The sequence below is a fragment of the Arvicola amphibius genome, chromosome 1, assembly GCF_903992535.2.
Source record: "Arvicola amphibius chromosome 1, mArvAmp1.2, whole genome shotgun sequence".
Classification (NCBI taxonomy): domain Eukaryota; kingdom Metazoa; phylum Chordata; class Mammalia; order Rodentia; family Cricetidae; genus Arvicola; species Arvicola amphibius.
This window is the reverse complement of record NC_052047.1, coordinates 169,590,587-169,616,512: the sequence shown is the minus strand read 5'-3', so window position 1 is coordinate 169,616,512 and position 25,926 is coordinate 169,590,587. Positions and strand designations below refer to the sequence as shown.

The following is a 25,926-nucleotide window of genomic DNA, read 5'->3' as shown; positions in this document are numbered from 1 at the left end:
CAGTAACACAGGTTATTAGAGGCTGAGTTAGGATCTGCACCATTGCATCCTTTCTCCCATGGTTAAAAGAGAGCCCATGCAAATACACACAATTAAGAATTTTCAGAGAAACTCAGTTTATGAGCATTATATTAAAAATACACCTGCCACTCTTGATGTTAATGCAGAAAACCCTGATGGTTTTCCAATACCATGAGTCATAAAAATGGAATATCGCCAACTGGTCTTGGAAGACATATGATCAGAAACCTGCTCAGCCAGAAGAGAGAGGTGAACATCTGAACAAAGATGTGAGATCTTCTTTAGGAGCCAGTGATCTTGGAAAATGTTCAAGAGCGTGCCTGGAGCCCAAACAGAAGCGTGTGGGTGCCTTGGAAATACACGGAGGAGTTGAGCTTCATACATGCTAATTCCTTGTATGGCTGTAGGCAGGCCATGGGCACCTGGGTTCTAGCTCCACAGCACTGGCATGGAGAGGGGCTCCTGCCACCTAACGTAGCTGGGGCTCCAGCAGGAGAGTTGAGCTGTAGCTTCATTTATGGGGAGATGACAATAACTTTCCGGGCTGTTTTGTCTCCAGGGGCTCTTAGAAGAAAATGTAACCAAAATCGATGCCAAGTAAAAGAACTCTTGGCAGTTTGGTTTATTTTGGGAGGAAAAACAGAGTATGAAATTTTGCTTTCTAGAGCTAAAGAAAATTACAGTGATAAATTCTACATACTTTGGTCCCCAAGTAGAGTGATGGTAAAGCCAGAGAATCTCTCGAGAAATGTATTCTCATTTGTCAGAGTTGGGAGTAGAGGGTAAGCCACGGAGACTCAGGTGGCGGGCGGGTGTGTTTGATAAAGTGTATCCCCTGAAGGGAAGGTCTAGAATGACTAAGCTTTTACTGTTGCCTTAAACATATGAGTCATGGCGATGTCAGCCGCTTCCTCTCCACTCTCACTTCTCTATAACGGCATAGATTCTTGTGGGTTTATTTGCCTTTTTTTTTCTCCTTTGGGTGTGTACCACAGTTTTTTAAAGAAGAATTGGAATAAGTAATGAAAACAAAAAATGTTGTTAAATTCAGTTACCTTTCCAAATGAGTGTGTTATGGATTTCCCAATCTTGAATTATTTAAAAAAAAAATGTTTTCTGTCCAACGGCAGTGTACTGGGGATGAAGAGGGAAAAACTCAAGGTTAAAGAGATACAGCTTGACTATAATTCTCTTAAAGAGGCTATCGGGAAATACAGATTCACAATCATATCAGTTCAATGTTTTGGTCCTTCCTCCCAGCAGTATTGGTTTTATTTACTCTATGATTCAAAATATTAGCTACTCTAGGAAGGAGTTGATTTGATAAAGATAATTCTGTCTACTGATCACTGTCGTCCTTCAGTTAAGGATATTATAAATTACGACTTTCAGCTTAATTTTCAACAGCTGATTCTCACTTCTGCGCAGTGAAATTTAGCCACATTTGGTTTGAGTGGGGATTAGGAAAAGCTTTTTGCTATAATATTGCAGATTTTGTGTTTGAATCACAGGCTTTTTGGTCTAATGAGTATTAAAGGAGATACTTTTGTAACACCAGCACCTGGGAGGTGGAGGCAGGGAGAACAAGGGCTTAAGGCTGTCTTTGGCTACATAGTAAGTTGGAGGGCAGCCTGGACTACATGAGACCCTGTGTCAAATAAAATACATTTAAAAAGGACTGTCTCTAAGGATGAGCCCCGCTATAAATGTGCACATGTGTGTATGTACTGATTTCTGATGTAAGGGACATGAAAGCTAACCTGATTCATTTGTTTTTAGGGGCTCTTGGCTTTGGGCCTCAGTGCAAGTCCATTGGAAAAGGCAGCTGCAACAATCTAGTGGTCACCAGCAGTCCCATGATGGTTCAGCGACTGGGACCCATTTCACCTCCAGCAAGCCAGGTCTCCACAGCATGCAAGCAGATCAGTCCTAGCTTACCGAGGGCACTGAATGCAGCCAACCTGAATAGACCTCCTTCAGATTCCAGGTCTCAACTTATGTTTTTTTCCCCCCTTTCCTTCTGGTATAATCATACCTCACGAGTGTTGTCCCCTCTCTCCCTGAGCACGAATGTACTCACACACTCAGTCACTCACTCACTGGTGCTGAGGCAGCTTTTTCAGTTTTAGCCTCGTAGGAGAACGTGTTTAAGAAGTGAATATGGGCCATTCCTAGTCAGGATGAATGACGTAATAGCTGTTGTCTGGTCACACGAGATTTGGGGGTCTCAGGACCCAAAGCCTAGTTAGTAAACTTGTCACTGTCGTACAAAGCAAGGCCCATCTCGGCCAAATGAGATGCTCTGCACATCTGCCAGGCTTTCGGGTGTGCATTGCAGTGTCTCAGAGCCGGCTTACAAGCTGTCAGTCTGTTTGCTCACCTGTCCACTCATCTACTCAAACTTGTACTAAGTACCTTGTGTGTGCATAATGGAGCAGTTTAGGGACATAGCAGAGAGAACAAAGGTAGAAATCACAAACTAATGTGTTTGGGAAGACATAGCTTCACAGTATGCAAGCCTTTAGTTAAATGTTTGGTTAGGTGGCGGCATCAGTGCAGTACAATACCTTGTGTCTTTCTCACTCAGAAGAGTTAAACTGAAAGAAACTACTCCCCTCTAGACAGAATTTCATCTTCCTCGGGGTCCATGGGTATGCTGTGGGGGTGGGCGAATCAAAGTGAACTGTGGTATAATGTTTAAGATCTATTTCTTTGGAAGAAATCGTTTAGAAGTTACTTTCTTGGAAAAAGCACAGTGCAGAATTTTTGCCCATGTCAGTTCTGGGATGATGGATCTTGCAGAGGAGCCGCTTCCTGCATCCTTCTGTGCCTGCTATAACCTGCTGAGGTGCCTTGTAGTTGAGACTCTATTTCTCCTTTTCCCTTCCTTCTGCTCATCTTTTCTGCTCTTCTGTCCTGGCCTCCTTCCAGCCTCCAGTTGAGACTCTGAAATCATGACTCCCAGATCCCTTATTTATGCCCCCCCCCCCTTTTAAAGGTGAAAGCTTGTTTTCCACTTGAGACTTTAGTGACGGGAGGCTGCTGTCACTTTCCCATTGATGATTATGCCTCAAGGGACTCCTCAGCCTTGCTGAGCGCTGCATGTAAAATTAACTCTGCTCATTGGTGGGTGTCATTGGAAACCTTCAGCTTCCTGTCTGCGGCACGTCCATCCCATGCCTGGAAGGCAGTCATAATTAATGGAGAGGCTGACGGTAGGCAGAACTCAGGCCGCTGAAGCCAGGAGCCTTACACAGTCTCTTTCATGGTGCGGCCAGAGGGGTCATTATCTTGGTGTTTCCTGGCATAGCTGATTCCTTAGCATAATATTATATCCTTAAGAGACAACATCTTGACGATGCACTGACAAGTGTTTTGACTATGCATTCTGTGAGATCTTCTCAAGGAATGTGTTTGTGTGTGTGTGTGTGTGTGTGTGTGTGTGTGTGTGTGTGTGTGTGTGTGATTTTTTTTACCCCCCTGAATGGGGAAAAAAAACACCAATGAATTTAGAAATGGCTAGGTGAGGTAGGGTAGAATCCATGTATAGCAGCTTGGAAAAGTTGTGTATTTTTTGTGGTCGTTATATGGGTTTGTGTGTTCCATCAGGTGAATAAAAGCTTCAGAGGCAGCAGTGCAACCTGACAGGCATCTTACAGCCTAGCACTAAAGCGAGGCTAGTGAGTAAGCCAGCCGAGCATTTCATGCATGGGGTCTTCTATAGGTAGATGGGGGCCAAAGAGGCTGTGAACCGTTCGTCTGCAAGATGCCTGCCCTTTGAACAGCTGCAAAGTTGATTGTTTTCCCTGCAGTCCTATAATTGCTGTGCACTGTAGATAATGGGAAGCTGTAGAAAAACCAATGTAGTGACCCCACGCAGTACACACCTTTCCAAGCTGCTGTACGTGGCTTCTGTCCTACTGCACCTAGTCATTTCTCAACTCTTGGTTTTTTTTTTTTTTTTTTTGTTTTTTTTGTTTTTTTTGTTTTTTTGGTTTTTTTTTTTTTTGCTCATCCTGGAAAAGAAATTCTCAGAGATCTCTCAGAATTAGAATTCAGCAGTAAATGTGCTCACCCTGAGATTACTATGAGTGTAAAGTTGATAAACACCCTTCAGATAGATCCCTGTGAACACATTGCCCTACAGCCCTGGCTTTCCTGGCCATCAAGTTGACCATATAATAAACACGGTTTCATAACTTTTCCCAATATATATAGCTTAAGTTTTTTTTTTTTGTAAGACATCTTCTTTAGCCTCATATCATGGTTTCCTCCCACCCCAAATATGCCATTTTACAAAGAAAGAAATAAAATGAGTTCTTAGCAGTCCTTTATTATTGGGTCTTTAGTTCTTTGTTTTTTTGTGATTTTAAAAAATGATAATTATATAATTTTTCTCTTCCCTGTCCTCCCTTCAACCCCTCTCTTTCACATTCATAGCTCCTTATTCTTTAATCATTTTGTTGAATATATGTGTGTATATATGTATATGTGTGTGTGTGTGTGTGTGTGTGTGTATCTCAGATAAATAGTAAATGCAATCTGCTGTTTCCTTCAGTGGGGCTTTTCTGGGTATTCTTTAGGTCTGAGCACTTGTCATTGGGTAACAGTTTAGGGGGTTCATCCCTGGGAGAGACTCATTGTCCCTTTTAGCAGTCTTTAATTGCCTGTAATGCTTCAGTTAGGGTGGTGGCCTTGTGAAATTTCCCCCATCCACCTTGGCATGTCAACTGGTGTTGTCATAGTTCAGGTCTGTTTAAGCAGACATAATGTTGATTTCACGAGGGTAGCTTCCCCGATCATAGCTAGAAGACACAATATTTCTGGCTATGGCAGTCTTTTCATCTCCTCTTTCTTGAGGGTGCAGGGTTTGAGTGAGTGATGTATCAATGGCAGCTGGACACCCTGTGGTAGATGGTTCTCTGCATTTACAAGAGTTGTGGTCTTCTCTAATGGTCTCCATCTGTTGGAAAGTGAAGCTTCTTTGATGAGAGCGAAAGCTGCATGTGTCTGTGGGTCTAAGAATACGTGTTTAGAATCAAGTCAGGAATTACACTGGTCTAGCAAAGTAGCTTTGTTAAGCCCCCTTCTAAGTCTATGACCTCAGTGGGCATGTGTTCTTGGCTAGGTGTACAGTCTCAGATATGATTTCCCTCCTGTTGGACAGGACTTCAGTCCAATTAGATAGCTGTTGGTTACCACCAATATACAAATGCCTCTATTGCACCTTTAGGGATAGCGTGCCATGCTGACCATTGTGGTTCCTAGGCATCACCCCAGGGTAGGATTACTGCATGTTTTACTCCCTTTGTAACTTACATTGCAGTTCTGTCTCTTACTTTAGTGTTACCAATAATACTTTAATGGATTAACCTACAAGTCTTTTATTTCATGCCTCTGGTGATAAGAATAAATTCTCAGTAAGTAAGATTTGTTGGTTTAAATGGATGGCTACTAGCAGCTTTGTTGCTCTTAATAGGCATTTTACAAATTTTCAATTGCACTACAGAGAAGACCAACCCTCATGTGAGCTTGACAGTGGTCTCATATGTTTAGTTTTATTTATACATTTTATTAGTTTGAGATAATAATTGTGTAATTTTCATAATTGATATTTCTTCATTATTAATAATATCGAACAGTTTTCAGACATTTGCCAGCTATATTCCTTTATTTTTCTTTTTTCTCTCTTTTTTTTTAAATTTTTTCTTTCCTTGATTTGAATGTAATTTCTTCTGGGGCATTCCTCTAAGAGATCTTGTGCTCTGTTTAATCCAGTGATGGGAATCCTGCCTTGGTGCTGTGTATTTGCTGCGATAACTGTCCGGGCATTTCTGTTAGCACAGTGCTCAACAAATTCTGTACTCTGTTGAAGAGTCAGGAGCCTGTGTCAGCTTAGGTGTCATGCATATCCTGCTGTAAAGGCCATTGCACATCCATCCATCCCTGAGTGACAAGTAGGGGACCTCCAACAACGACTTCATACAGTTGTCTAATCTCTCAGCCGCGCAGACCTGGTCAATAAGAGAGACGGGATGCTGCTTGTGTGGACTTAGCTTGTCTAGTGTGTCCCCATGCATTGTGACTTGAACTCACGATTGAATATTCATAGCCCTAGCAAGTGTCATCCCTGTTGAAGGTGTGGTGGTTTCAAGACACAGAGAGCCTACTTAATTTGCCCAGGGTTAGTGTGCAAAGGTTAGCGATCGCCTAGTGATACCAGTCTAGATCCAAATAGTGTGCATTGTTTTTATATTCTAAACTGGAATTATTGGCAGCAATTGCCTTTTTTGTTGGCAGTATGCACAAAAGCTCAAAGAAGGCCAAGAAAGGGACTGAGAATAGACTCTAGGCTCCCTGTGCATTCCGTCTCTTTTGGAAGGTTTACTGGGGTACACAGAGGACAATTTTTAGATAGGCTAGGGATGGTCTTTCCCAGGATCTGTGGGTTTATGACACATGTATGTCATGTATTATATATTATACTCATAGATTTAGTTACATGCACACTTGGTATATGTACATGTTCATGAGCAGCAATATGAAGAATTCCATATGATCTTTAAGTTAAAACTTCTTTGATGCTTTAGAACAAAACAACTCAACTTGGTCAGCATAGCTCCTATGGCTTCTTGAGAGCATGTTTTTCCTAATGGCTTCTAAGTTTTTCACTTTGCTTTATTTGGTTTTAATTTTATCGTCTTGCCTTTCACATAGTGTTCTAAATAAGCCAGCCACCAGAAATAATGTCGTTGGGATCAGATGAACATATGGAAATGGAGATTGCTCTCAGTGTGGTGACACAGCTTTCTGAGTTCTTTGTCACTTTCTCTTCCACAGGCCTGGTGTGTGTAGCAGCAGGGGTTACAGGCTAGAATCCTTGGCAGCCTTCACACTCGCTCAGCGTACTGGTGCAGAAAACCAGGCAATTTGTGTTACAGTCCTAGCTTGTGTGATTCTAAGCCTGTTCTCACCAAGTCTTCCAATCAAGCAGGGCACTGTGGACCACACTGGGGTACATTGTGAGAAAATGAGAGCCAGCTAGGTCTCTGCCAATCACTTCCCTTCCTTCGTGCTTTATTAAGAACCTCCCGTCACTCCTCTGCTGTCACGGATTTGTCATCATTTCCTTCTTATAAAAAGACTTTAAGAGTCTAGTTAATTTATGCCATACTGTGTATTCAGTAAGCTAATATATAAAATGCTCTGTAAGCTTGTAAGTCATGATTCTTGTTTTTATGTATTGATTCTGTTCTTTGAGGGAGCATCTTGCTATCTAGTCGATGTTGGCCTTGAAGTCATGATCTTCTGCCTTCAGCCTCCTGAACCCCAGGCTGGGATTCCAGGCTTGGAACTCCAAGCCGGGCTCTTCTTTATGTATGCTCTTGATCAGCAGGTGTTTGAGTACTTAGTTGGTTTCTGACACTCCAGCAGGTACCAGGGAGATAAAAACCATCCTTTCAATGGAAAGGTCTTGCCATTTGTGAGCATGATCCTCAGAGATCCACAGAGATGGTGGGCTAGACGGTAGAGAAGCCTTGCAAAGAGGACTCTTCCTCCAGAGCTAGACTTCATGGGTAGGACTTTGATTAGGTCTCCTAAAGTGCATCTTTGAGAGGCATAGGAAGCAACCGCCATGTGCTGGAAGTTTTGCTCCTGTTAGGTATTTGAGGTGTCAGAGGGAGGAAGGGGCACAAACGTGTTCTCTGTTCATGCCTTTGCTTTTAAGTAGACTATTCAGTTTGCTTTCTGAAAGATTTTGACAGCTGCCTTGAAAAACTGAAATGCCAAAGAGGCTAAGCAACATGTCTGCACTTGGGCTATCCTGTGCTGTATATTAAGCCATGTTCAGCATAATTTTAAGAGAAATGAGTTTTGCCTTGCATTATTGAAGAATGAACGTGTTTCTCTATTCAGCCATTGAGCCAGATAATGCAGTTTTATCGGCAGAGTGCATACAATTGCATGAGCTACTCTGGCTGTCAGTCATTGCTTAAAAGTCTGAAATGTTGTAGACTGGCTGCCTCCTGAGAGCAGGCACCTGTTCACCATGGAGATCTGTCAGTGTTCTGACATCCCATAGTTTCTTGACCTTGGTGAAAAGCAGAGTCCACTGTCTCTGCTTCATATACAACATTTTTACTGATGTAGCTTGTGTCTGAATGTAATTCCTGACTCTCACGTGGGATAGGGTCAAAAGGCTCTTGACATTCAGTCACCAGCAGCCTTCTGCTGAGCTCTGCAGGAAGAGCCACGTGCTGGAAGTGTGCTTGGGAAATAATTGAGAAGTGTCCATGGGGAATTAGAACCCAAACGGTTCAGAGACCATTTGCAGACTGCAGAAGGACTTTAATCCAAATGTAAGGATGTGAACCAAGAAGGAGATCTCTGTCAAGGGCAGGTGGACATAGGTTCCTGCTGGGTTTGTCATTGGCAAACATTGCCACACCTGTCGGCAACTTCAGGTCAATTGCAGTGTTACCACCGTACACCGTGCTTTTCTGGAGCTGATATGTTTTCTTGTCAGTATTCCCGGGTTGGCAGAAACAGTGTTCCTGGTTTCCAGTTTGTGAAGCAGAGTAGGGAACAGGTGAAATGATTCTTCCCCTTCCTCTGTAGCAGGTTGATACTTAACAGCCAGAGGCAGGGAGTGTGTTCATGGAGGGAAGTCACACATTTTGCATAAGAATTTTTGGTAAATAATGCATTTAAATAAAAGAATCTAGAAAGCCAGTTGCAGGCACATACGGAATAAACCAAGTTTCTCAGCTATCTGCCGTGTCTGCGTTGGGATCTGGAACCTTTTTTTGTTCTGTCTATATGTTGATCCTTTTCGGGATGAGTATTCTGTCTGAAGGATATAGCTCTTCTTTTCTTTTATTGTTTTTAAAGCAATAATGTCCCTGGAAAGAAAAATGGATTTTCAAGGGTCTAACGTTATCATTATAAACCACTTTGATATGCAAACAATGAATTGTGACATTTTTAGAACTTCTTTTGTGAACGGTAAGGACAGGGAAGGAATTGTTATAAAAATGAACCACTGCAAGCGAATGACCTGTTCTTGGCCTGATGCTGCTCAGATCCAAGGACAAGCGCTCATGGAAAACCTATCTTCAGAAGTGTGGCTAAGACCCACATGGCCTGGTGCATGATGCCAAACGCAGCTTTTCAGTCTGTTACTTCTTCGTGTACAATGCCTTTGTTCTATTAAGGACTATTCTGTGTGTGCGATAGTGATCTCTGTACCTCCAGCACGCTAAGTATGCACTTTCTCACCGATGTATGCTTTCTGCCTATGTATTTTACATTTTCACAAATTTTCTAGGGTCATTTGAAATGAATGAGTACTTGCCATTGTAAATTGCCCTTTAAAATGTCTAATTTGATAATATCAGTGCCGCTAAATTGTAAAATTATTAATAAGTCTTTAACACAAACATTTAACTTGGAAGGTTTACTTTTTTTAAAAAAAAAATCATGGGCTTATGTGTGACCCTCCCAGGCAGATTTTTATTGGAGATTAGTGCTGTTCAGAAATATGTAACCTGAAGGCCTACCATGGCATGGTGCACACAGTAGGTGCTTAACAGATACTCCTTTGGTTTGCCAAGACAAGCAGCTATAACTTTTTCCGAGTCCCCAGTTTTCCACCTCTGTAGAAAAAGGGATGCTTTGAAATAAAGTGAGGACTATTTATTCTCATTAAATTACTAGAATTATTTATAACAATAGCTCTTTCATTATTCTAGTAAGCATTAGCTTTTATTGTTTGTTTTGGAAATATATTATTTACCTGGAGCCTAAAGTCTTGGATTCTGTGGCAGTCTAAGAACTTGTGTTTAGTGCAGAATGCAGTAAGGGGAAAACCTTAAGGGGTTGTCAGTGCCGCGTTCTCTGAGCTCTTAAGCAATCCATATCTTGCTGAAACCTATGTTTGTTTCTTTCCCCTTGTCTCTGGCTGCTGCTCCAGGTCCCTTATTCTGCAAGAGTCCCTGGTGTCCACGACTTTGAGTCTGGCAGAGACTCCATCGGCCTTGAGTGTGAAGCAGGAGTGGTCTCAGAGCTACAGGGCTTTTCCTTCACTGTCATCGAACCATGGCTCTCAGAATGGCATGGACCTAGGGGACCTTCTGAGCTTGCCTCCTGGCACGCCGGGGTCCAGTAATAGCGTCTCTAACTCCTTGCCACCTTATCTTTTTGGCATGGAAAATAGCCACTCTCCTTACCCTGGTCCTCGGCACTCAGCAACCAGGTCCCATTCCACCCGCTCCAAGAAGAGAGCGCTGTCCCTGTCCCCGCTGTCTGATGGCATTGGGATTGACTTCAATACTATCATCCGCACTTCGCCGACTTCCTTGGTTGCCTACATCAACGGATCAAGAGCCTCCCCTGCCAGCGTGTCCCCACAGTCGGAGGTCTATGGGCATTTCCTGGGTGTTCGCGGCAGCTGCATTCCCCAGTCTTGTGCAGTGTCCAGTGGGCAGAAAGGCGTGCTGGTGGCCAGCGGAGGACAGGTGCTGCCAGGCTATGGCGAGGATGGGACCCTGGAGTACGAGCGCATGCAGCAGCTGGAGCATGGTGGCCTGCAGTCTGGACCTGTGAACAGTGTGGCGCTGCAGCCGGGCCTCCCGGGCCAGGATGGGTCAGCCAACATGCTCAAAACCGAGCGCCTGGAGGAGTTCCCAGGCAGTGCGTTGGACCTGCCCTCTGCGCAGCCTCTCCCTCCTCTTCCCCCGCCTCAGGGCCCCCCACCCCCATACCATGCCCACCCACACCTTCATCACCCAGAGCTCCTGCCCCATACACAGCCACTGGCCCTGGCCCAGGCTGGCCTGGATGAGGATGGGGAGATGGAGGACTCAGGGGGCAAGCACTGCTGCCGTTGGATAGACTGCAGCGCCCTGTATGACCAGCAGGAGGAACTGGTGAGGCACATCGAGAAGGTCCACATAGACCAGCGCAAGGGGGAAGACTTCACCTGCTTCTGGACTGGCTGCCCAAGGAGGTACAAGCCCTTCAACGCCCGCTATAAACTGCTGATCCACATGAGGGTCCACTCGGGTGAGAAGCCCAACAAGTGTACGGTGAGTGAGTTGGAGTTGCCGACGTACTGCGCCGCCTCTCTTGGAGGCCTAGCTTGATTGCATGCATGTATTTTATCAAACACGGGCATGAAGTCAGGTAACCGCGTCTCCGTTTCTGTGGAGTTTGGATGTGTGGTGGTGAGGGTACCCGTAAGGGTCCTTGCCTCTTCGGCTAGCTGGCACCAGGGGAAAGTTTCTTCCATAACTGGTGGCTGTTGTTTTCTCTCCCTTCTAGCTCACGCCCCATGCCACTGTGGGAGTGGAGGCCAGTCTTCCTTAATGTAGGCTGGAAAAGCGTGGGTGGGACCCAGTGTTCTCTTGGCTTCGTGGCACGGGGTATGTGCTGTGCCACAAGCAAGCTTTTGTGATTTTCCAAAGTATAAATCCTCAGGTTTTTTTTTTTTCGTGTGTGTGTGTGTGTGTGTGTGTGTGTGTGTGTGTGTGTGTGTGTGTATGTGTGTCTGTGTTTGTTTTTAACCTCTAAAAATTTGGGTGAGATTTGGGGTCTGGGAGGAATAGTTCTGACATTTAAGAAAGAAATTCTCCACGTAGGAACTGCAGTTGTTGCAGCTCGCACTCTCAGGCTAGCGCATCGGGCCTTTCGGAGTTGTGAAACTCATTAATGGTTCCAGGAACAGGGTCTCATGGGACCTCACTTGATTTTGAGGAAAGAGGGTTTTGTGGAAAAGCGTAAGGGCAGTGGACTGAGAAGGCTGTGCCGTTGGTGTCGAAGCACGTGGGTCTGATGTCTGTCTTGCCTCTCTGTTCCTCAACACTGATCCTGGAACTGTGATCCTGTTTCTTGGCAGAATCGACTGTTTTTGAATAATAGGATTCCTAAATGCTTTCACAATAATTTCACACCTCACAGAAACCCTCGGGGCTTACAAGCAGGACTTCACCCCCGGGATCACAGAGATAGCTCACTGAACTCTTTGCAAAGAAGAACATATGTTTTCTATTAGTCTAGATGGACAGGAATAGCTCTTCAGAGTTAGAACTGAGAAGCCTGGGTATTCCCTTAATGTTGAGCATTCTAGCGATTGGCGATGGGTGAAGACTATAAACCCATTGGAAGAGGAACTTGTTTGAACTGTGACCTTCCAGCCAGAGTCACCTCTTTCTGCAGTATGTGATACAAAGTGTCTGGACTGTGTTTATGTTTGACTGTGGATTGGCCAACCTGATTCATGGGAAAGCAAACCATACAGGCGATAGTAGGAAGGCAAGCATTAGGGGCACTTTTCACCACGCAGTAGGTATTTTTGAAAGAGGCTTAAGACTTTCTGGTGGAATGAAATTGCATTTCTTGTCATTACATTAGACCCCATGTTGTGATTTTTTTTTTTCTTAAGGAAAACCTGAAGCTGATGCATTGTGAGCGTGCCAGGTCCCATGAGTGAAAAGAATAATTACATTCCAGGAGGCCAAGCCGTACTGTCAGTAGGGTTCTGTGTTAGAAATGCCAGAGTGAGACAAGCAATTGAAGGCAATTCCATTTACTCTTTTTGGAACACAGGAGCCTGTTGCAAACAGGAACGACATCCAGTCTCGGAAGGAATACAGTCCAGCCTTTTAGTTCTGACTAATCCTGCCTGAAAATAGTTTACTGGGTTGGGTTTTACTGAAGTAAACATTAAAGTTTGAATTATCAAAAAAAATACTTTTTTGCATTGAAACATTAATTTTTATGTAAAAGGCTTTCCCCATTTTCACCTCTCATCCCAGTTTTTCAAGTCATACAGGTTTGCAGAGTTGGTGCTTGCTAAAGTGCATGGTGAATATTAAAAATAGGAATTGAGGGGAAGAACAGCTGAGAGGTGCGTGCGTGCAGACCTGCGCCTCTGTTCGCTGTGCCATTCGGGACGGGCAGATGAGGTCATTTGCTTTCCTACTCTGCCCTCTCTTCATTAATAGCTAGAGCCCGTGCAGAACTCACTACTAATCCGATAGCCTATGAATGCCAGAGTCACAAAGCGCTCGCATGCTGTGGTGCAAACAATCTCAGACAAAGGAAAGTTTCTTAGGAGTAGCTGATGCCACAGCTTCACTGCCAGAAGGGTATGTTTTTAACGGGAAGATAACCATTTTCACGTAAGCTCACACATCATAAACCTTACTGTCTTCTGTTATGTGACTGTATGTCATGCACTTGATGTGCAGGCCTACAGACAACACGGCTAGAGCCATGCCAGGTGAAATGACCATTCTCTTCTTTTGGAGAGGTGGTCTTTAGGTTGTTGCGGTGGCTGCCAAACCTAGGGGTAGTTTAAATTCTCAGGCCCAGTCCAGTGTCTGACTTCTATTACTCTTCTCTGTGTGATCGTTGGACTTTGTCATCTTTTTCACTTTCTGGGATTGTTGGACCAAGAAAGGGAGTGTTGGCCCCTATGTGTTTGGTGACCAAGACTATAAGCAACACACACATTTTTTTTTAAAGCAACCTTCTGGGAGTTATGGTAAAAGGAGGGTGTGTTGGGACTAAGGCCTGATTTACAGTAAGAAACTGCGGTGGAATCCTCCCCATGTGCCAAGTTCCCTTGGCTCTATGAGAGAATGTATTCTGTCAATCATTTCTCATTGTAATCTGCAGACTAACCCAGAACCTGGGGTGCAGATCACTCTGGACTCATGGTGGAACAGCTAGGGGAAGAGTCTGAGTCGCTTGGTTCTGTCACTGGAAGAAAAGGATTGGGTTCCTTCCTCATCCAGACAGCTCTACCCTCCCCCAGATTACATTCTGACCACCTCTGTGGAAAGACAAGACAACTTCTGTCCTTAAAGTCTGGGTTGCATGGAAGAGATAGTGCTAGACAGTGGCCAAGTTTTGAAAAGCAAAGGCCTCGGTAGGCCGAGAAGCAGATCTCAAATGAATCAGAAACAAGACGTGGCAAGGTTCTATTTTAAAGCACCCGGATCCTCTCACTCATGTCTTTTAGCTAAAGCAGCTTCTCGGTGCCCGGCATTCTGTTTCTACCTTCTGGCTTGTAGATGATCTCTATCTTTGGCAAATCTTGGCTTGTTGGCTGTCGAGCAATCCTAAGCATCACTACACCAATTTCTGATGAGTCTTCCTGAGATCGATGAGGTGTCTGATGTCTAATTCAGAGCTAAGTCTTAGAAACATGGAGTTTGTGTCTAGACCATGTCTATGTTCCTAAGAGAATAACAAAGTGTATCCAAACATGAAAGTTACAACCGTTCCTTAAGGCTTCCATAGTGTTGGTTCAAAAGCATGTGTCAAATGCTTTCACTTTATGGAGGTCTCTGCCATTAAGCTGAAGGGTGGGGCAGTGCCCAGTAGTGTTTCTGGGGAGGTTCTGAAGTGCATCGGAATGACATGAGAAGCTTGGTCTATGAGCGCTTATGCTGAGAAACGCCTGTCCCACGAGCAGAGCCCATGGTTCTGTTTAGGATCAGAACCACCTGGCCCGGTTTCCTGCACAATTGAAAGCAGTTGTGCTGGGAGGTTAGGGAGTGTTCAGAAGGGAATTAGGGGGCGATGCGGGTTGCCACTTACACTTTGCTTATTTTTCCTGGATGATTTTACTCCAATGGCAAAGAAGAATTTTGCAAAATTTTACCCACCCACAAATTTTCATGAAAATGTCACTGACCAAAGACAGTTTTGAATTTTGTATGAATTGACTCATTTCTCCACAGGCATTTTCCCTGGCAAAATTCAGTGTATTTGCTTTGGCTTGGATATTGGGCAGTTTGCTTTTTAAGTAACATTGGATTATGAGCACAAGAAAATAAATACAGAACTGGGGCCATGTCCCTATTCCTCTTTTATGGCCTGATGTATGGGTCATGGGCCAGCTTTGGCCATTCAAAGTATGTTTTGAGGAAAAGTAAATCTGTTGTAAACTCCCCCCCCAACAACATTTATTTTGTGATTTTTTTTTGATAAGATTTGGCATCGATGTGATTATCACAATTATATGACCAGAAGGGACCTTCGAAAAATATTATTTAACCGTAATTATTAGTTAGCACACCAGAATCTTTATATTGGCAGCAATGTGTAAATCTTCAGAGTGCCAAGTATCGATAGGGGTGTGGAAAATGGGGTGTGTGTATGTGTGTTAATTGTCCTAGAAAAAAAGTAAATTGCTGTACCCACCTTGGAGAGCAAGTTGGAAGTGCACAGCAAGACTGAAGTGTGCACATCCAACAAAACCACGTCCAGGTGTCTCTCCTGAAGACGTCTTCCCGTGGCAGCATGGAAACCTGGGATGAAACACGAATTACATATGTGGCTTTATTTGTAAAAATGTGTAGCTGACTCGACTGTCCACAGACAAGGTAAGCCAATCGACTGTGGCTGATTCCTGTGAAATACTGCAAAAGAGTGGAAGTTAGCGAAATATATTCTACCTTGTAAATCTCAGAACATAAAGTTGAGTAAGATGGTATGTGTAACACGTGGTGTAATGCAGTTTATGGACATTGAAACCCACAGAAGCATGATGAGGATCTGCAGATTAGCAATTATGTGGGCAGGGTAACCAGTAATCGTAGGGTAGTGGATCGTTCTAGGGAGGATGCGGGGATTTTACTTACTGTCTTTGTGAGACAGGAAACTAAGGTATGGAAAAACTTGAATGACTTTGTAGCTTCGCGGTGGTGCTACAAGTGTCGCAGGGGCTTCTTATGCATTCTCTTAGTTTTACTTGAAATATTTTGCAACTTTGTAGTTTTATCCTAATGCAGCAGGAAATCGATTAGTATACACTCCAGCTTCCTTCCACACATGCCATTTTTCAGATGAGAACAAAGCTGAGGAAAATTGATTTTTCCAAGGTTATTGTTCTGCTACTCCCTGTTTCGGGCCTCCTGGGCAGTGTTGCTAACTTTCCTGACATTGAACTCACCCGGAGTGCTTTGCAGAGCCCTGGTACCCGGTCTGTGCTGGAGAATCTGTGATGTGGTTGGTCTGGGTGAAGTTTCTGTAGGTGGTTCTAATGACTATCCATGCCTGAGAACCAGGCTCTTCAAGTTTCTGAGTTCTGACCCTGAGCTCTAGATAAAATTCTAACGTGTCACTGAGTTCAAGTGTCAAGATGCTGTTAGGAGTGGGTATAGTCTCATTTTCATCGTTGTCTGATAATGACCAGGGTAGACTCATGTTTTTAGAATAAAACACAGACGAGAAGTGAAGGATTGGAGGGACCCGGGCAGTAGCAGCGAATGTGTGTCCGTCTGTGCACAGGGTTACTGCTCTGTCCTAGGAGTTACAGACTGAGATGGGACGTGTTGTGAACTGCAGGCCTAGCATTGTCATCCTCTTGGCTCCTTGAGCTCACAGTGACACCGAGAAAGCTGTCATATAGTTCCCATTTTTAAAGGGAAGAGAAAGTTGATCCAGTCCTAATACATTACAGACTCTCTATCTTCAAAACTGTTTCACTATGAAGATTTCTGAAGAGTTGGTATGCTTAATAAAAAATCCTGAGTTTTCCCATCTTATAAAATCTGCCTGATACGATTAAACAAATAAAATTAACATTAATATCCCTTTTGTCTCTTGAGACTGAAATCCTACCAGTAAAACATCTGGTAAAGATCAGAGAGACTGTAACTTCCAAGTCATATCCTACAAGGCATCAGTCTGTCAGATATTAGCCGCAAACTCAATGATTTCAGACAGTAAAATCAAATCTCAAATTTTTCCAGTCATTTTTACATGAGAGAGCTGCAAGCATATTTATCTATGTATATATGTATTCAACACAACATAGATACATATGGCGCCGTAAACTGCAGCTCCCTAAGGTTAGGGAACAGCAAAACCACAGAAGTCACCATCAGATGGGAAACTGACCACAGTCTATAAGACCTCTGTCAAATTAGATTTCATATTCCGAGATTGGAAACCTGCCATTTGGTAGTGGTTTAATTCGATTTCTCTGTAGAAAGTACTTAATCCACTTCACCTGAGGAACAAGGCTTTCTTGAACTTTGCCCTGAAAGTAAATTCATAACAGATTTTGGCAAATGTTTTGAAGAAAATCATGGGTTACGTTTCTTTATTCTGTGATTTTAGGATTAATGAAAAATAATAGATAATGAGAGTTGTCTCTGAGAGGTTAATATTTGAGCTTAATCCTCATTAAGCAAAATCTTTAACTACTTGATGGTTAATGTTCCTTTTAGTTTACATTTATTTTGTGGCTCATCTCTAATTTTATGCCCTGAAATAACATTTTTAAAATTAGAATTATGTGCGTCTTCTCACAGATGATTAGATTAAGAGAGTATATGTCAAGCCTTTTGAGTTTTGTTAATGTATGGTTTTACAAATGTATTTTTCTTAGCCCTTTCAAACTTCATCAGTGTGGAAAATTCATTTAACACTTTATTATAAAAATCTTTAGTGACCTTTGGAATATTTCTTAATTATCCCTTCTTTGAGTGGTCGTGTTGACATCTTTGAGTCCAGATAGAATTTGACCCTGTAGAATTAAAAGAACAAAATCGTTTATAGTTTCTTTTAAAGATAGTCTGCCTAATTCTCTGACCTCTCAGAGATATTTCCCTTAAGTTCTAGAACAGATGATTTGGGAAAGAGTTTTTTCTTTTTTTTCCCTTTCCCTTTTTCCCCCTAGATAGCTGATAGTTCTTGCAGCCATTATTGCACCAAAGCTTCTAGATCATCATACAACAATGGATGTATTAACCCTGGGCAGTGCATGTGTGTCTGGCAAACCCAGAACTGGGGCAGGGCATGCCTGATTTCATGGTTACCCCACTGTGGGCGGCCAGATGGCCTTCGCCTGTATGGATACTATGGAATCAATAGCTGTCATTACTCACACAGACTTGGGTAAGAAAGTTGAGTGAAGCCTGCCTGCCCTTATTAGATAGCACAGGGTTTATATTTATTTTCTTGGGCTATAGATGTGCACTTCAGTGGGGGAGAGCAGCTGATTCTTTAGGAGAACATTAAGGACATCTTAAAGATGATTAACCTGAGGATTGGTTTAGAAGTTGGAAGAGGAGATGACTGGCCAGTGTGCTGAGTAATTACCCACAATACTCCTCCGAACAAAGAGCTCTCCGTTCTATTTCATTAACATATGGTTGTAAACCAGGGCATAGAAACCCTGCTCACATAGCATGTGTACTGACATGTGGACTCCATGCGTGTGCTTCCACTCACGTGATCACTAGTTGTGAATGATGAACTACATCCTGCCTTGGCAGCCAGACAATACATGGGATAGTCTCTTGAGGAATTCAATCTAGGGTTTCCCCAGTGTGTGTGTCAGATACAGAGCAGAAGTCTGTGAAACTGTTTCCGCAGGCACACAAGGGAGGCTTCCCATTACTCATGTAGAACCTGGATGGCCTTCTCAACGGAGGCCGGCATCTTGAAAGGAGAGACAGTCCTCTGTAAAGAAAGGATGGAGGCCGATTGGTGGGGGTACCATAATATCCCTTCAAAGAAATAATTCCAAAATTTGATAGTTCTAGACACTAGGCAAAAGTGGAATGGTGGGGGGGGGGGTGCTGTAAGTACCCTCCCCCAAAAGCACTTCTACTTTTCAACAGGGACATTACTAAAATTTTGCCAGTTACAAACCTAGTTAGTATAAATGGAACACACATTGAACAATGGAACACATTGAGGAAGCAACGCACTGTGTTTTAGTGTCCCTGAAATAAACCATTGATTCTAGCCATTTCCGTCATGTCTTAACCATACGGTTTAATTCTTTATCATAGTGTACCTATGGGCTAGGCAGATGGCCTAGTTGACAAAGTGTTTTCTACACCAGCTTGAGAGGCTAAGTTGAGATTCTCGGAACTCATGTAAAGTCTTTGGTGTGGTGGTGTCCCTCTCTCATCTCAGCACCAGGGGGACAGAGGGATCCCTGAGCTCCAGTAGCAGTGATCTTGACCCTGTCTCAGAAATGAGAGAGCACTGAGGAGGACATCTGATGTGTACCTCTGGTCTCCGCATGCACACGCACAAACGTGCACGAGCACACCACCTCCACGGCCCCCCGTACACACACAGGGTATCTGTTGGTGACACACTGTTTCCTTTGCCATGTGAGCCGCTAGGGAGCCACGTGAGTAGGAACAAGCAAGGGCTTTTCTGTTGTGGACTTGAAAGATAAACAATTAAAAACCCGGGCAAGGCTAGAGAAGGAGACCCAAGACTGTTTGATCAATTATGTAAAATGATTAACATGTGGACAGAGGCCATGTACATTATCCTGTGCATGAGTAGCTCTCCTTTAGTTAAATATTTCCTTTAATAATCTGTAAAGAGACTGGAGTACTGTTAAACAAAGCTGTGGCCTGGCACTTATGTGCTGAGCTCGTCGGCCCCTTTTAAACTTTCTCCTCTACTGCTGACGTTCAGTTTGGATGGTTCTTTTCCCCCAGCTCACACTAATTAATAGGGAACAGAGCTAAAAGCTTAAAATGTTTAGTGGGAAAAAAACCCTAAATCAATTATTCTCAATATGTCTCTCTTTTCCCAGTGGGTATATCCGACCACTGGACCGCTGTAGACGTCAGCGTGGCCCATGAGAGGGAATTGCTCATTCATTCCTGGACCTACATTGACTGTACTTTCCTACTTGGTTGGGCTGCCCAAGGCCAGATCATCTGCCTACGTCAGGGCACGGGCATTAGGAGTGCTGCCTGTGGGTCATGTGATTGGTCCTGGATCCTTACTCTTAAAAGTTACAAGATAGCTTCTCAGGTTGGTCATTCTGGAACAGTTCCTGTGCTTTAGAATGTTTGATGGCCTTTCATCGGCTACCTAGATTTCTGAGCATGCCCATTTGATAAGAAATCCTGCTATGCTGAGTTCTCCTTGACCACACCCTACTCCTTCCATTCAGTTTCTAGTGTGCATCTTGAAATTATATATATATATATATATATATACATATATACATACACACACACACACACACACACACACACACACACACACATATGAAATGTGTTCCCATCTCATGCATGGTGGCTCCCTCCTCCCTCTGAGACTCCATGCTGCTTCAAGGGCCCCTTTGCCTCACACCCTGCTTGTCCTCTGCACATAGTTGAGGCTTACTTTGCAGGACAATGGAATCAGTAAATGGCTAAGAAAAGTTTCAGTGTGTTGGCCTTCCCAGAGGGAACTGAGTTTAGACAAGGAAGGAAAGACATATTGAACCTCTCCCTTCTACCAAAAATTTCTTCAGGCAAATGGAGGGGAATGAAAATGATTTGCTATTAGCTGTTAGATTAATTTAATCCACACAGTGGGTCTCAAAAATAACCTGTGGATATTGAGACTCAGGTGCTTTGCCTTCCATTACATCCCCATTTGCTGGTCATCCTTAGGTCCTACCATAGCACAATAATTAATACGTAGCAGACCTTACACATGCACGTATGCTCGTGTGTGTGTGTGTGTGCGCGCGCGCGCACACACACACACAGAGCAATTGAAGCTTAGCTGGTAAATACATAGATTCATTAGTCTGTTATTTCTACTTGTGTAAATACTTGAAAATTCCCATAATAAATTATTAAAAATAAGTAAAATATTTTGACTTGACTCTTTGGAAAGAGGAGTCTGTTCCCTTCACCTCCTGGGTAAGCTATGAATGTGAATTGGGCAGTCTCCCAGTGTGTTTTGACAATCCCTGTAATCACCTTTAGGGTGTGATGAGGGCTGGACTTTGTGATGTATCTGTCTGCAATGCTCGCGTGCCTGAAGCTCTGTAGGGGGGTGGGGAGATTGAAGCTAGCCTGGGATAAGTAATGGGGTAGCAGGTTCAAATCACCCTTAAGCGGTGATGTGAGAAGGCAGAAAGAAAGAGGGGGAGTATTGTAAAATATATTAAGATGACCTCATGTCACAGATAGTTTCAGCTCTTTGGCTTGGTCGAATGAAAGTTCATCTCCCTTCCAGGTTCTAATGTAGTTAGCCTTTTGCAGTTGTAATAACCCAGGGTCCTTCAGAATAGGGGCAGCAGCCTGTAACAAGAGGGAAGCCAGGCCTTCTTGTTTGGGTTTCTGTCCTGCCTGGTACCCCACAACTGTTTAGACCCAAAGAAAATCACACATAGGTCTCTAAAGTTATAAAGCTGATTGGCCCATTAGCTCTAGCCTCTCACTGGCTAACTCTCACATCTTGATTAACCCATTTTTCTGATCTATGTTAGCCATGTGGCTCAGTACCTTTTTTCAGTGGGGCAGATCACATCCTGCTGCTTTGGTGATCTGGACAGGAGTGGGAGGAATCAACTTCCTCTTTCCCAGAATTCTCCGGTTCTCGTTACATCATTTCTACTTCCTGTTTGGTTTTTCCGCCTATACTTTCTGTCTGGCCAATCAGCATTTTATTTAAAACATGATTGACAAATTACAGACAATTCTCCCGCACCAGCAGCCTGAGCCTAGTGTGAAAGAGAAGTTAATGATGTTTAAGCAACTGCCTTTCGACGTGGTGCATCCTTTCCTTCATATCATATCACATGGCCCAAAACAGCTGCAAGGGAGGCTGGGAGTTTTTTATGGACTCAGGAGAAAACTCGGGAGTACTGATGAATGCAGAGTAAGGAATTAGTCCACGAGCAGAAGTTGTGCTCATTCCCTCTGTTCTGTGAGGGCCTTTCATAATGTCTTGCAGAGAAGAGGCATCTCAGTGATTTTACTCTCTTGATGTCTGAGCTTCTTGGGTGTCAACCACGGCTTCTGACACTTCTTTTTTTGTTTGTTGTTTTTAAAGAAATTTTCTTTGTTTTCTTATCAGTGCTAGCCTTGAAATTTTGCTCTTCAGTTTGCTGTTTTCCCCAGACCCCTCCTCCTTTTCTTTCCAAAGATTCCATTGGCGCACACAATCAGTACTGCTGGAAAACTCTTCTTATCTCAAATGGATTACTCAGTTTCCCCCACCTCGTCCAAATTACATGTTCTCGGTGCATAATTCGCTGTTGCTCATCATCTTCTGAGCCTTGAGGCTGTGTGGTGTTTTCCTATCCCACAGGCACTCACCCTTCAGGGATATCTGGTCATTACCGAGGGCAAGGTCACCGATGACTCACCAAGACATTGGCCATTGTGCAGAGAAACTGGGTGGGACATCCCTGAAACACATTGTTTCCCATCTTTCCTTCATAAAGTAGCTTATTTGATACACACGGTGTGGTCATAAATGTTCTTCTGTTCTCTGAGTGCTTGCTTTCAGTCGCGAACTGGCACACACTCAAGGAAAGAATGACAATGTACCTCTATGGACACTTTTGGTCCATTTCCATAAATATATTTAAACAAAATGAAATTGCCTGACTCTTTATACTCTGTCCTTTAGTGTGTTTAAGCTTGCAAAGCTTGTCATACCTACAGATGACAAATTGTAAACACCATGCAAAACCACAGCCCTGGTTCAAGGCCTATCTCAGTGTTCAGCTGACATTCACCCTCCTTAGAAATGTTTAAAGTGTTTTAGCAAAATGGAGCTAGGCAAACAAGCTTATCGGCAGCGACAATAAAAAAAAAAATCATTGATTCTAATTAAGAAGCGTCACATATGCAGAAACAATGCTGCTTTTGTGTGGTAGAAAGCCTGCCTGCTCCCTCAGAGCCATAGAGTGCTTTCCAGTGCCCTTAGGTAGAAGGCTGACAAAGTTTCAGGGCCCTGACCTTTTGGCCCATCTCGAGTGATTCAGCTGTACTTGTCGAAACTTGTCTGAGGTGTTGGGGGGGGGGGGGCGAGCTGGATACAGTTCTAAAAGGGGGACAGCAAGACAAGCCCTGTTTCTGAAGGCCCGGAGGGAGGAGCATTTGTGTTCTCAGGGCAAAGACCGAGTTTATTGAAGCTGTTTCCTCCCCAGAGCAAGCATTTCCCACAGCAGCCCCGTGGACTGCCTGACCCACCGCTGGTGAGGACTCCAGCTTCTTGGGCTGTCTGGGTCAGCCTGATCCTGTTCCATTGTGTGTTCCTGGAAGGTTGCATTTAGATTGTGACCCTGATTCTGCGCTGTGTGCACAGAATGGGGTCTTTATGACGGAACCAGTCAAGGAAGGCACTGTACAATCGGAGCAAATAATGGAGAAATCACTCTAATTGCTTACTCCATTGAGGTAGTAAATCAAAATCAACAACTGTGCCACCCGCACTTTCCTTGAATTCAGAAGTTAAGAAAAAAAATGAATTTCAGGACCATAGGGTCAAGAACATAGATCTTGGTGAATCAATGGGCAATTTAGTTCAGAATTAAGAGTACATATTGACCATTTGTGGTGTCAACGATTTGTTTTCAAGGAGTTCCAGAAAAGGCAATGCTAGTTGCCTGATTGTATGTTTCCTCCAAAGATTGCTTTGCTAATTACCATCAGTGGGTATTAGGAATTGCCAAAAAAAAGAAGAAGAAGAAAGAAAAAGGCCCATTGTGTCCCAAAGAAATGATCCTGCCAAGTGTCGTGGTGGGTTTGATCTTGATGAGAATGATCCGCTCCTGCCATACTTGTCAAACAGCTGTGCCTGGCAGTGAAATTCTGAAGTTGGTTTCTCACTTAGCTGAGATTAGAATAGGCTTAATTGAAGGTGCCTGCAGTAGGGGTACAGCTTCAAACTCTCAAATACAGAATTCGTGCATTTCTTTAACAACAAAACGTTCTACTGACCATTACTGAAGCGCTTTGTCTTGCTTCCTCCTCCACTTTCCAAAGCAAGTATGACCTACAATTCAAAAGCAAAAGCAAAACGAAACGAAAAGTGCTAGAATGTGAAAAAAAAAATCCAAGAGTACTCGTATAATTGCTTCACTTAAAATAGTTTAGATATTTAAATGGTTTACGTAATGCAGAGTTGTTTGTCTGATTATAGGTATGCACACTCTCTGTGGTCTCAGAAAGTGATCCTTAGATGCAAAACAGAATCAAGGGTCTCTGCTGAATGTCTCCAAGAACTGAGCAAGCATTTCTTGCCTGTCACTTGGCAGGTAGTGGGAATAGAAAAACCAGCAGGATGGAGCCGACCCAAAATTCTCTGTCTTCCTTGAACTTACACTCTAAAAGAGAAAGGGGGGAACAACTTAGGTATCAAAACTAACAAAATTCCACTTTGAAGGGGGAATTTGGCCTGTGGGTTGTAGACACATGAAGGAGTGGAGAAGAGGGCGTGAGGGGGAACTGTGAGGATTGGCTCATTCAGGACCTTGCAGACCCCTGGAAGATTGGCTAGGAGTGGGACCCGATTTGTGCTGACGAGCACTGTGTAGCTGAGGACATTGCGAGTAAAGGTAGGGAGACCAAACTTCTAGGAGCGGGGTCGTTGCTGCAGTAGCTTCTGTCTGAACATATGATTAAATATGACAGGATTTTCCAGAGGTTGGGCATAGTCTGTGTGAGCTGGGAATATCAGAGCTGACCCCCAGATTTAGCTCGTGTGTCTGGAAGCTTGGCCATTCCCTTTAGCTGGCATGAGGGGAGTCGCGACAGGCTTGTGAAGGACGTAGAGTTGGGGTTTGGACTTGCTGAGGAGTCTCTTAGACACTCGGCTGGGGAATCTATACATTAGGAAAGTCCTGGCTGATATAAGGTGGTACTCACCTGTGTGGAGATAGTATTTAGAGTGTGGAAACTGGCCGGACTAACTTCAGAGAATTAAGGGGCAGAATGGCAGCAGCATTTGTCTCTGTTCTGGCTTTTGCAGCAGACTGAAGAGAGGATGAGTCAGAGGAGAAGGGAATTCCTCTTTACCATCTACGGCGCCCAGCACTGTCGTGTTGCCTAAACCACCTTGTCCCTGAATGCATCTGGAAGGATTTTTGAGGGGACAATGAAGAGAAAAGAGATTGGAATTAAGAGACTTTTTAAAGATAGCCTCCCATGAAAATACATGCATTTGTGCTTCTAGACCAGGAGCCAAGCAAAGCGAGGGGTCCAGCATGCTAAGAGAAGCAGTTCATCGTGGTCATAAGCTCTTGGAATTGGAGACTGTCGAGCTTACTTCCTTTAGTAGCTCCTACTAGGTTGTGTAACCCTACTCAGGACCCACAGTTCGTCATGCTGTCATCAGGATGGCAAGGGATCCAGAAGAGTGTATGGTGAGGGCATTTTGAACAGTAGGTCGCTTTTTGTCTTCCCAAGAGTCAAATCCCAGGACGATGCACTTTAATAAATCAGTCTCTGTGTTTTATGCCACCTTGTTCTAGAACGGGTGTTTTCAGTTGCATCACTGAGACCTGTCCTTGGAGAGGGCACTCTGATGAGGGCCCATGTGGAGTGGTCGGACTGTCTGACAGGCTGTTGTCAGGGTCACGGTCTAAATATTTTGGAAGGACTTTTATGTTGCTTTTTACAGTGGAGGCCCCCTGGATCTGAGGAAATTACATTAATTTTTAGCTCACCCAATTTTGTTTCTCCTCTCTATGGACACAGCTTAATGAAAACTCCTGTGTGTACCCTGTGTTGGATTTGTTTACTGTAGACTATGACACAGGGAGGGCGAGACCTTCCATTGTAGCTTTTCAAAAGTTTATGATGTGCTTGTGTATGGCCATCAACGTAGCTGGCTCCAGCTGGATGCTTCTTTTGTTTGACTGTTATGTCATGTCTACACCCAAAGAGGGGCTCAGCTTTTGTTTTCCTTTTGATATTTATTTTCCCCTTGTGTTGCCTCCCGGCTCCCTCCACCTTTTCAGTACCAACTCATTCCTTTGTCTTCTGGCTCTGCGCAGAGCTCTTGAGAGGCGAGTGCAGAGAAAATGGGCTTGCAAAAGTACTTAAGAGCACTGTTCTCCAGCTGGACTGTGAAAGAAAGCATATTCATTGCTGCAGAATGGTGGCACGCAGTCGT

At 43.8% G+C, this 25,926-nt stretch overlaps 1 protein-coding gene across 1 annotated transcript in view; it reads left to right on the top strand.

The window, feature by feature from the left end:
• Glis3 (GLIS family zinc finger 3) overlaps nucleotides 1-25,926 on the top strand; it is a 407,608-nt gene that overhangs the window by 126,399 nt on the left and 255,283 nt on the right. Inside the window, exons 2-3 of the mRNA XM_038350195.1 lie at nucleotides 1,801-2,008; nucleotides 9,995-11,108. Coding sequence (XP_038206123.1) covers nucleotides 1,801-2,008; nucleotides 9,995-11,108 — 1,322 coding nt within the window. The remainder of the gene's footprint in view (nucleotides 1-1,800; nucleotides 2,009-9,994; nucleotides 11,109-25,926) is intronic.